This window comes from Triticum dicoccoides, chromosome 7B (genome assembly GCF_002162155.2).
Source record: "Triticum dicoccoides isolate Atlit2015 ecotype Zavitan chromosome 7B, WEW_v2.0, whole genome shotgun sequence".
Classification (NCBI taxonomy): domain Eukaryota; kingdom Viridiplantae; phylum Streptophyta; class Magnoliopsida; order Poales; family Poaceae; genus Triticum; species Triticum dicoccoides.
The window spans coordinates 427987879-427998984 of record NC_041393.1 but is presented as its reverse complement, the minus strand read 5'-3'; the positions used below and the strand labels follow the sequence as shown (position 1 = coordinate 427998984).

The 11106-nt window shown below is 46.3% G+C and overlaps 1 protein-coding gene across 1 annotated transcript; it reads right to left on the bottom strand.

Annotated features, from left to right (window-relative positions):
- Positions 1-377: 377 nt before the first annotated feature.
- LOC119340442 lies at positions 378-3423 on the bottom strand. Its single transcript, XM_037612351.1, has 4 exons — positions 2077-3423; positions 1878-1985; positions 839-1761; positions 378-761 (listed from the first exon to the last, which is right to left on the bottom strand). Exons 1-4 carry the CDS (start codon positions 3303-3305, stop codon positions 526-528), a joined length of 2496 nt encoding a protein of 831 aa, XP_037468248.1. The 5' UTR covers positions 3306-3423; the 3' UTR covers positions 378-525.
- Positions 3424-11106: the final 7683 nt, after the last annotated feature.

Below are 11106 nucleotides of genomic sequence, written 5' to 3'. Positions count from 1 at the left end.
TATAACACAATCTCTGTTGAATGTTTGTGCAACATGAGCCCTATTGCAACACTGACTTTGTTGCAATAATGAGGACCGGTCTAGGCCGTTCAATGGACCAGCTGCTGAGGTGGTGGATCTTTTCCCTCCACCAGCGGACGCATACCCAATTTAAAAACAGCGTAGCTGTTAAATAGACAGTTCACTAGAGCACAGAAAAACTAGAATTGAGTATGGATCGTGTGGCCCAGATAGCAAGCCAACTAGAGCTCTGGCATAAGACATTTTCAGGCACAATCTGTTTTACACCTAAAAAACCCAATCTGTTTTACCGTTAAACTGTTCTCCCAGAATCTTTACTAACACGTTGTATTGAAGTAGCACCCAGGTAAGAAAAATAAAATCAACAAGACCCACTTAACACGAGAATTTCAATCTGTCTTCCAGGAAACATCGATGGTCAACATTACACGAGATGTCCTGAGTGATAATAAATATATTACAGAACAGCGAAATAGAAAAGGTGGTAAAACAGCGGATGAAAAATCACGTGCCAACAGCAAAACAGCATCTAGTGGAGACTAATCCCTTATTCTCGTCAATGAAACATGTGCCAACATCCACATGGTCAATTCTCACCGGTTTCATTTTCCCATTGGTTGTTTCAGTCTTGACCTGGACAGTGGTGATGTGTACACGATGACGACTAGAACAGGAGGGAAGCCACCCGCTGGAACAGTCCAAATTTTCGCCTACCACAGGGTAATACTCAGGATAGTCACCTAGCATAGTTGTTAACACAAACATGTTATAGGTAATACTATGATCATAATAATAATAAAAGGAGGGGAATAATCACCTTGCACCACACAAAATATAATCGCACCAGAGATTCTGTCTTTGGCAACATAGTCCAAGCACATCATATCACTCTCCCAAGACTTGGGCCATGTGAATGGCAAAAAGATCGGATCATCAAGGTACATAGAATCACCTTTCTCAAAAAGGTCATACGCAGCAAGTCCCCCAGTTGAACATGTGTAAATAAAGCCCTCAACAAAGACAGATCTTCCATTAAGTGGCGCTTCAACCGCGGTGTTGGACAAACGATCTCGACAAAATCGATATGCAGGCATGACAACACGCCATCTTTTGGTACGCAGGTCCAACAAAAGGCATGACCTCGTTTCAGTATCAGAAACTATGAATGAATTACCACTCAGGACAGCATATCCGGACAGGTTAACCTTCCAGTTATGAACAAGAGACCCATCTATCTTGTATTGCGCCCACTTGGAAGCAGTATGACAGAAAACTTGGAGATTAGCAGTAAGAGCAATAGTCTCATGACCAACTTGAACAACCATAACGAAAGGATCAGTAGCTGGCCTTGTAATTGTACTGTGCCCATGAGCTTTATAACTCAGATTAAACACATGGATGTCATCTTGTGTGCATGAGATAGCATGTATGAATGAGCTGCTACAAAGAACGTGCCAATGGGAATGCTGTTCTGACAGTCGGTCCAACACATGACAATCATCACCAGCAGGTATAACTGTCTCAGTAGTGCCACCAGCACGTGGAAATGTTTCAGTAGTGAAAGCCTGTCCCAGAGGGTTGTCATGACAACCTTGTTTTAACCTTCCATTCACAATTTCAGTCTTATAGACAACTGAATGAGAGCCAACTTGGCAAACGATGTAGAGATCTTTGTTGATTCGGATAGCAGGTTCCTCAAGCACAACACATCCCGGAAACTGCGTTCCAAATAAAAATTTCCTACACAAATTGCATGACACTAAGATAAGTCAGGCATCAAATGAACTGCATGAAAGGGCCAGAAAGAAGTAGCATATCTGAAATATGTAAGCTAGGCATGTATAATGATTTTGGACCTGCAACAAGCGAGCATTGTCTCGGAAGATTCCACAATGTGGGACCTGATTGGATCTTCCACAGGCAGCATTGCCTGTTTCCCTTGGTTGTAGTCCTCCTCACACGCCCTAATTAGTAGTGTGACAAAAAATATTATAATTGTAAGCAAGAGTTGTTGGTTAACTAGTGCACAGAAATAGAATTATCACAGTAACTTACTGTAGAAAGCAATATTCATAGCTGTGTGCCAAATCAAAATTGTTTGGCAGCATGTCTAACCGGCGGCAGGTTGAATGCAAGATCTCGATGCCTTTGGGATTCACTAGGAAGGTGCTGATGAGGACGTGTGGGCAGTTGCATGAGCAGTTATCCCCACCACGACCAATCCAGACAGAGCACAAGAGCCGGCGGTCAAGCTGCGTGAGGAAGCCATAACCAGAGAAAGGACAGACAGAATCAACCTTGACAGGCGGCTGCAGCTCAAGCAGCTGCCCATCTTGATAGCTGAGCCGCTGAAACTCCTTCTGACCTGGTTTGCGGAGCTCGTACGCATATATGTCGTTGTTATAAAGCATGTAAACGGTGTTATCTTCTTTGATGTATACACCATGGCCCCGGATAGGGATGTAGGTGTTTATATGCTGGGTGATGACCTGGGTCCAGGCAAGGCTATGGCAACTGAAGATGAAGAATTCAGCTTGCCGGAACGACAGCAAGATTGCCCTGTCAGATAGCACAACGTATCCCTGGAGAAAGCGACCACCCCACCACTCTGGCACTACCACCTTGGAAGAAATAGTCAAGGTGCCGCCGGCCAACTCCCACTGGCCATCCTCGTCCAGGAGCTGCATCCCGACGCTGAATGTTTCATAAGCCTGGTGTTCAACAACGTATGCAGCCCAGATCTGGCCAGCAGCTGAGATGGGGAGGAACCGCCAGTGAGGCTCTAGAGGAGGACGAGGCATGGGGGACAATTTCCGCAGCTTGTCTTCAGCGTTGACATCCAGCCGCAGGACTTGTGGGGGCGCGGAGTATCGGATATTCACTGGATCGAAATCCTCGCAGAAGATGCAAAGTGAGTGGCCGTCGGGGCACTGCGTGGCGCTAGCAGTCCAGAGGCACCACTTCTCCGCCGGCGCCTTTTTATCCTCAGCTCGGACGTCCTGCAAGACCTCGAGGGCGTCGTTGCTCCCGCCGAGGACTCGACCGCATCGCGTTACGCGGAAGCGGTGCAAGCGTAGGGCGCTGTCGGAGAAGGAGAGGGAGAGGGAGCGGCAGCCGACGACCAGCGACCACGCAGGTTGGTCATCGGCGCCAGCCGGCATGCAGAAGTAGTCTCTGCCGGGGGCGACACGCGGGATACGGGGTGAGCAGGCACGACGCCAGCAGCAGATGCATCTGTATAGACTGCAGCAGCTCGCCGCGTCGCTGGCGGCCGGCGCCGCCATCTTTTCAGTGGATTCAGCCGGCACGCTAGCTAGGGTTTTGCTCGCAATCGTAATTTGGGGTGAGATTCGATTTGGGGAAGGTGATGTGGGAGTGGGGTTGATACGCAGCAGTGGACCGTGAGGGATGTTTTTGACCCCCAGCGCGATTGGATCAGATCTCCTTCTCCGCTGCGCATCTCGCCCAAACCTGGCCATATGGCCCGACCTTATAGGGCTGGCCCATGGACACGGATTTTTTGCATGGCCCATGTAGCGCGCCTATGTATTATTTTTCTCGTCTCTTGTAGCAACTAGGCCGGCCCAGTTTTTTTCATCGCTGCCACGTGAAGCGGAATACTATTTCTCGCATCTGTACTTCTATATCTACTAGTAAAACGCCCGTGCGTTGCCACGGGCTTTTTTCTTTCATGATTGCACCAATGCACCTATACAAATGTAATGTATATAGCTAGGTGGAAGCCCGCCACGGTACCCGTCTGAATAATAAATATATAACTCGTTACTCAAATTTCACATGTATAGAAAAAATAAAATCCACTCGACTTACAATTAATTCGACAATGTATACAAAGAGAGCACTAATAATTTACTCCCTTCGTAAAGAAATATAAGAGCGTCTAGTGATCTACACACTCTTATATTTCTTTACAGAGGGAGTATCTATTATAAACTAAGATCTCCTTGATGTGCTTGAGAAATTCCTATAAAACGTCAGGAATATTGTCTTTCGCTTCACTCACATGGTACTTGTATACAAGTATAATAAATTTTCATTCTCAACTCATAACCATCCTGCACGAGCAATATTTATATAGTTAGCATGAAAATTTCACGTGGGAGATTTATGAATGTGCAACATAGAATACTCATCATGCATTGTATACAAAACCTGGTTATATATACAATTAGTGTCTTACTTTATCTAGAATCCCCCTCTATGACTGCCATGGTTGCCTCCACGGTGTGTGAATAAAGCATAAACTTTAATCTCCCAACATTTCAACACATGACTAAGGAAATTAAATGAAATAAAAAATAAGACTTTTCAACGATGTTTCTTCAAAAAGAAAAAAGATGGTCAAACAGTAGGGGGACCCCCTATTGTGTAATTTTCATTAATAGAACGAGGAAAAAGGGGAGTAATGTACAAAGTTACATGATTACATAGGGGTAGAGGATAACCCTAAAAGAAAAAGAAAAATTAAAGTCTAAGGATCAAAAGCTCAAGACATAGAGGAGATCCAAGCACTCAGAGTGGACTTTGGTTTTAACTCTATGTGACCAGAGCCATCCGGATAAAGATGCTTGCTTCCCTTAAAAAAATCCAAGCATTCATCTGTTTCCAAATATTCCACAGCGCAAAAGAGATTATCTCCAAGAAACAAGGGGCCAGCAAAACTATCTTTAGCTATCTGAAAAAGAGGCAAAATATCTGAATTTGCCCCCCAAGGAAATATCATACGTCACCAACACTGCTGAGCAAATCTGTAACTAAAAAAATAAATGCCCCCTGGTTTACCATCATTGCTCTGAGTGTTCGACTTCCAGGAAAAAAGGATATGCATTCGACAGAATGTATCAAGTTGTATGTTTTCTATTAGATGCGACGAGACCAGCTAAAAAAAGATGCAGCCATTATCTTCGTCAGTAAGCTATAGTATTTAGATTCAGCTTAAGCATGATGCCATACTGATGCACAATGAAATATAGCATGATGCAATCATCAGTGACAGAATCAGATCCCTTGGTGCCATTCCAGACATCAAGATCTGACACCGTTGCAACATAACTGTTGAGATGAGGTTCCTTGGCCTAGCAGGTAGATTCAGCTTAAGCATGTGCTCTCGACAGTAAGCTATCCCCATCGCCATTTGAAGTTGGGTCATCCAGTCCATGTTCTCAGTATCTTTGACTGCAACATAACGGTGGTAAAAAAAGAACTGCAGAATAATACAAAGCATTATCAAATACTGATTATTAGTAATTGTTGGCTACCAGCACATGCTAAAATTGTTGAACTGGCTGCACGTTATAGGAACCATTATGTTGACAGTAAGAAAATTAACAGAATCAGTACACACTTACCATGGAGATGCTCGAAGAGAGCCCCATTTTGACCTTATTCAAACATCGTACCTCTGATGAAAGGATTTTGTTCTTCACCAATAGCCAAGCAGATTCATAAAGTTCTCGTGGCCCACTTTGAATAAACTTGAGATCAAATAAACATCTCTTTGAGCATTGTGGGAAACCCTAGGTCCGGTTCTCCAGATCGGATGGTGGCGGCTTCGCGACGTTGTTCTCCTTCTTGAAGGCACTATCTTGCTTGCTTGCGGCGTCCCCAGTGTTGGATTTGGAGATGTCTTATGCCATGCTTGTTTGGTCTGCCTCCCTAGTTCTGGGATTGGTGGGTTTAGTTGTGTCTTTTCCATGTTCGGGCTGAGCATCCCTTGTCTCTCTGCTCCGGGTTCAATGTTCATGCCTTTGCGCGTTCAGGTCATGTGTTGTACCCTCGACTGTACTCATTCTCTTTTCTATTAATGGAATGATACGCAAGCTTTGCATATTCACGAAAAAAACATATGCCCCTATGAAAAAATGTAATGTGCACGATCTGAAGCCATTAAGTGCAACTTTCTCCTACCTATAACTTGAAGTTGCTACTTTGGGAATGTGCAAGAATCCCTCAACCAAGAGTGAAGCAACCATGTGAAATAATTTTTCAGCACATACTTGCTGTTCTCGCCCCTTAAATGTATTCAACTAATTTTCTGAATATTTTGTTTGTGAATCATCACTCCCTAACTGTTTTACCAGTATATCATGCGCCTTGGTTTCATGCTGCCACCAAAATCATGAAGTCAGTAAAATGTGTCACAATGTTATTCCGCCATTTTTTCGTCGGAACTAACCTAAACTGAAAGCTTGTATGCACCCATACAGCTGAATGCAATGGAGAGAGCATGATAGCGAACTGTTGTTTGAATATGACCTGGGCCTAAAAGGCACTCATTCTTCTTAAGTGCTTCCTGAAGATACCTAAGAGCAGTACTCATATTGCTCGCATCGTGGTACATCATTGCCACATTTATAAGAGTTGTTGCAACATCCGGATGATTAGGACCTAATCCAACATTCACTCATTGGTGAGGTCTGCATGACTACATCTTTTAGCATCAGGCTTATCTGTTATACTGCGTCAACTCTGCAGGCTCTAGTGATTATCTAGTGTTTTCATGTAATACTTTAAGCAGGAAAAATGTAAGTTCTAACAGGTTGAAAGAAGAGACTAGCCAATCGATAATTCTTCCTTTGAGCTTCTACAAGGCCTTTCTTTTCTCGCTCGCGTCGCTCCCTGGGGGGCGGCTCGGGCGACCTAGCCGCCGCCGCCCCCGCTCCCCTTTCCTCCCTCGCTTCGCCCGCCACCGCCGGAGGAGGCCGACCGGCAAAGCCTACTCGGCGGACGGCGGTGGCGGGGCACCCTTGTCGCGCGCCGCAAGTCTTCGGCCCTGGACGAAGGCCTGCATCCGGCGGCGGCTGCGTCTGGCCAGGCGCGGGCAAGCCGGGGCGGCGGCCCCGGGCTCGGTGGCCGCGCCGTTTCCTCCTCTCCCTCGTCGGGAGAGTGGGGGCGGCGCTGAGGCTGGCCATCATCGATCTGGTGCGGCGCATCTGATGGCGTGCGGCGTGCCTGTGGGTTCGGCCGTGAGGACGGCAAGCCGTAGGCGTGCCAGATCTGGAGGTATTGCCCCTCTCCCTTCCATGCATCCCTTCCCAGTCCCCGGTTCGGTTTGGATCTTGCCGGATCCACCTCCGGTGTGTTCTGGTGGAGCAGATCGGTGTCCGGGGGAAACCTTGGCTGCCTTAGGCTGACCGGCAGCGGCGACGCCGATTTTTGGCGCCGCTTTCCTCCTTGGGGCCGTTGCTGAGGGCACCATCTCTCCTCTCCAACCCATGTCCGGGTGAAAGCCCAAGATCCGATGCGGATCGGGCGTCGGCGGCGCCCTGTGCACCGTAACCTTCCTGGAGGCGACGCCAAGGACATTGGGATCGGATGGAAGGGTCTGCAGGTGAGGGGTGGGGGTGTGCTGCCTCCCTTCGGTGGAGCGGTGTTTCGTTCTACATATTCTTGGCGGCGGCTCTTGGCGGCATGGAGCAGCGGAGGCTTGGCGTCAGATGTGTGGTGACAGACACGCGCAGGAAGTCGACGCTGTCTGGCGTCGTGGTGGCGTCGGCGGCAGCGAGACCGGGCAAGGCCGTTACAACAGTACAGCTCTGAAGATGGATATGTGGTAGGTGGTTGTGGCGGCCTCATACCCGGCGGGCGGCCTGGTTGAGGAGCACGCCGGACTGGTGGGTGCCCATACCCGGCAGGCGTCCAGGTTGGGACCTCAGGTCTTAGATGTTAGGTTTGGCTGCGAGGTCTGTTTGGTATTAGGCCCAGACCATCAGCGCCCCTTCATCAGTTAGATAGGAGTAGCGACAGAGGTTGCGAAGATGGTGGCTTTGGTCTTACTGTTGTACGACTTTGTAAGGTTTTGTGCTAATAATTAATAAAGTGGCCGTATGCATATACCAGATGCAGAGGTCGGGGGTATTCCTCCTTTTCGAAAAAAAAAGGTATGGTTTAAAGCAGTCATTTACTGAAATATCTGTACATGATTAAGAAAAATGATTTGGAATTATGTAACAACAAAGAGTTTGCAACAACACCAACAGGCTGGTTGTCGATCTATGTGCAAGAACAGCCATAAAAAATTAATGAACATGTATAATAGCATCACAAACCTCTGAGAAAAATTATAAACCACCGAAATTGTCTACATTCACCTGTCCACTCTAATGAATAATACCACATGTCCATATTCACGTATTTAAGCTTAGCAAATGTCTGCAAATCCTACAAAAAATATTCCATGATGATGCAAAGAAACGAAGTTAGCTTCCTAACTAAGATGCATAAATAAGAAGGTACAGAAAAGAAAAATGAAAGTTGATTATCCACTCCTGACATAATGAAAGAAGGGAAGAAAGAACACCGGCTTGTTGGTCCAGGCATACTGGCTTCCGTCCTATCGCTATTGAAGTCGCCGTCCTTGTCCCTTTTTGCTATGACTAAAAGCAAATGTAGATATGGATAAAGATTATGCATTTCTTCTAAACAATTGTGAGATGTGCAACCTGAATTACATGCGACATGAATAACATGCGACTTTCATACCAGTCAAGCCGAGCTGGATTGTCACACGGAGAAAGAACCTGAGCGACATTTTTGAGACAGAAGACAACAAGTCAACAATCTCATGCAAGAAGTGGTCAAGCATAACATCACCCGCCCGGCCGGAGTCGTCAGCAACAACTTGTATATCTGTTAGAAGAGAAAAGTGCTAGACAAATCAGCCCCTCACCCTCTCTCGGTACAAGCATTTCTGTTCCTTGTAAGTTACTGCACACATAATGTTCACACCAACTTCCTGTATTTACAAAGCCACACCAAATTGCATCAAATACACACAGGGGAGAAGGAATGCACCATACTTCTCTAGATTCAGCCCGTAGGGGATGGGGAAGATAGCAGCAGGAAGAGGGGGCCCTCCTCTTCAGCGTCGGCCATCGATTCTTGGCGACAACCACTGCGTCGGTCCACGCCCGCTAGGCTCCGCTGCCTGGTCGACGTCGTCCTCCCGCGTCGGGCTCATGCAGGCAAGCCATGGTGGAGGGGAGGCCACGGTGACGGCTTGAGGAGGAGGAGGAGGAGGAGGAGGTGGTGGTGGTCGTCGTCGTCGTCGCCGGGAGGCACCATGTCGGCATGAGGTGGCCCACAAGTCCAAGACCCACACTGGTCGCGGCCATCAGCGCCCTGATACGTCTCCAACGTATCTATAACTTTTGATAGTTTCATGCTATTATATTACTCCTTTCGGATGTTTATGGGCTTTATTTTACACATTTATATCATTTTTGGGACTAACCTACTAACCGGAGGCCCAGCCCGTATTGCTGTTTTTTTTGCCTATTTCAGTATTTCGAAGAAAATGAATATCAAACGGAGTCCAAACGGAATGAAACCTTCGGGAGCGTGATTTTTGGAACAAACGTGATCCGGAGAACTTGGAGTGCAAGTCAAAAAGCTTGCGAGGCGGCCAGGAGACAGGGGGCGCGCCCCTCTCTCCTGGGCCCCACAGGCGGCCACCGACGTACTTCTTCCTCCTATATATACCTACGTACCCCGAAAACATCCAGGGAGACACCGAAACACAATTTCCCCCGCCGTAACCTTCTGTATCCGCGAGATCCCATCTTGGAGCCTTCGCCGGCGCTCCGCCGGAGGGGGAATCGACCACGGAGGGCTTCTACATCAACACCATAGCCCCTCCGATGAGTTGTGAGTAGTTTACCACATACCTTCGGGTCCATAGTTATTAGCTAGATGGCTTCTTCTCTCTTTTTGGATCTCAATACAATATTCTCCCCCTCTCTTGTGGAGATCTATTCGATGTAAACTCTTTTTGCGGTGTGTTTGTCGAGATCCGATGAATTGTGGGTTTATGATCAAGTTTATCTATGAATAATATTTGAATCTTCTCTGAATTCTTTTATGCATGATTTGATATCTTTGCAAGTCTCTTCGAATTATCAGTTTGGTTTGGCCTACTAAATTGATCTTTCTTGCCATGGGAGAAGTGCTTAGCTTTGGGTTCAATCTTGCGGTGTCCTTTCCCAGTGACAACAGGGGCAGCAAGGCACGTATTGTATTGTTGCCATCGAGAATAAAAAGATGGGGTTTATATCATATTGCTTGAGTTTATCCCTCTACATCATGTCATCTTTCTTAATGCGTTACTCTGTTCTTATGAACTTAATACTCTACATGCAGGCAGGAGTCGGTCAATGTGTGGAGTAATAGTAATAGATGCAGGCAGGAGTCGGTCTACTTGTCACGGACGTGATGCCTATATACATGATCATGCCTAGATAATCTCATAATTATTCGCTTTTCTATCAATTGCTCGATAGTAATTTGTTCACCCACCGTAATACTTATGCTATCTTGAGAGAAGCCACTAGTGAAACCTATGGCCCCCGGGTCTATCTTTTATCATATAAACTTTCAATCTACTTTTATTTGCATCTTTACTTTTTGCATCTATATTATAAAATACCAAAATAATATTTATCTTATCATACTATCTCTATCAGATCTCACTTTCGCAAGTGGCCATGAAGGGATTGACAACCCCTTTATTGTGTTGGTTGCGAGTTCTTTATTTGTTTGTGTAGGTGTGTGGGACTTTTAAGGAGCCTCCTACTGGATTGATACCCGGGTTCTCAAAAACTGAGGGAAATACTTACGCTACTATTGCTGCATCACCCTTTCCTCTTCAAAAAAAACAACGCAAGCTCAAGACGTAGCAAGAAGGATTTCTGGCGCTGTGGGAAGGTCTTCGCTCAAGTCAAGACATATCACAAACTCATCTCCCTCGCATTTACATTATTTGCCATTTGCCTCTCGTTTTCCTCTCCCTCACTTCACCCTTGCCGTTTTATTTGCCCTCACTTTCCCAATCTCTCTCTCTCTCTTTTGCTTGCCTTTTTCCGTTTGCTCGGGTGTTAGACCGTTTACCTTGTCGTTATGGCTAGTCCTCCTATCCTTGTTATCACTCCCGAACATGAAATTCTCAATTTTAAGCAAAGGGAGGGAGAAAATTTAAAAGATGCTTGGCATAGAATTTGCAATGCTCAAAGTAGATCTACTAGGAAGCTTTCTACTTCCGTTCTTCTTCGCAATTTTGATGTAGGCATT

Bases quoted from the DNA above. Each gene is read 5' to 3' on its own strand.
- LOC119340442 (XM_037612351.1), bottom strand. From the start codon at position 3,305: ATGGCGGCGCCGGCCGCCAGCGACGCGGCGAGCTGCTGCAGTCTATAC. The intron at 1,986-2,076 runs GTAAGTTACTGT...ACTACTAATTAG, and splicing joins TATGAATATTGCTTTCTACA to GGCGTGTGAGGAGGACTACA. The intron at 762-838 runs GTGATTATTCCC...CAACTATGCTAG, and splicing joins TATATTTTGTGTGGTGCAAG to GTGACTATCCTGAGTATTAC.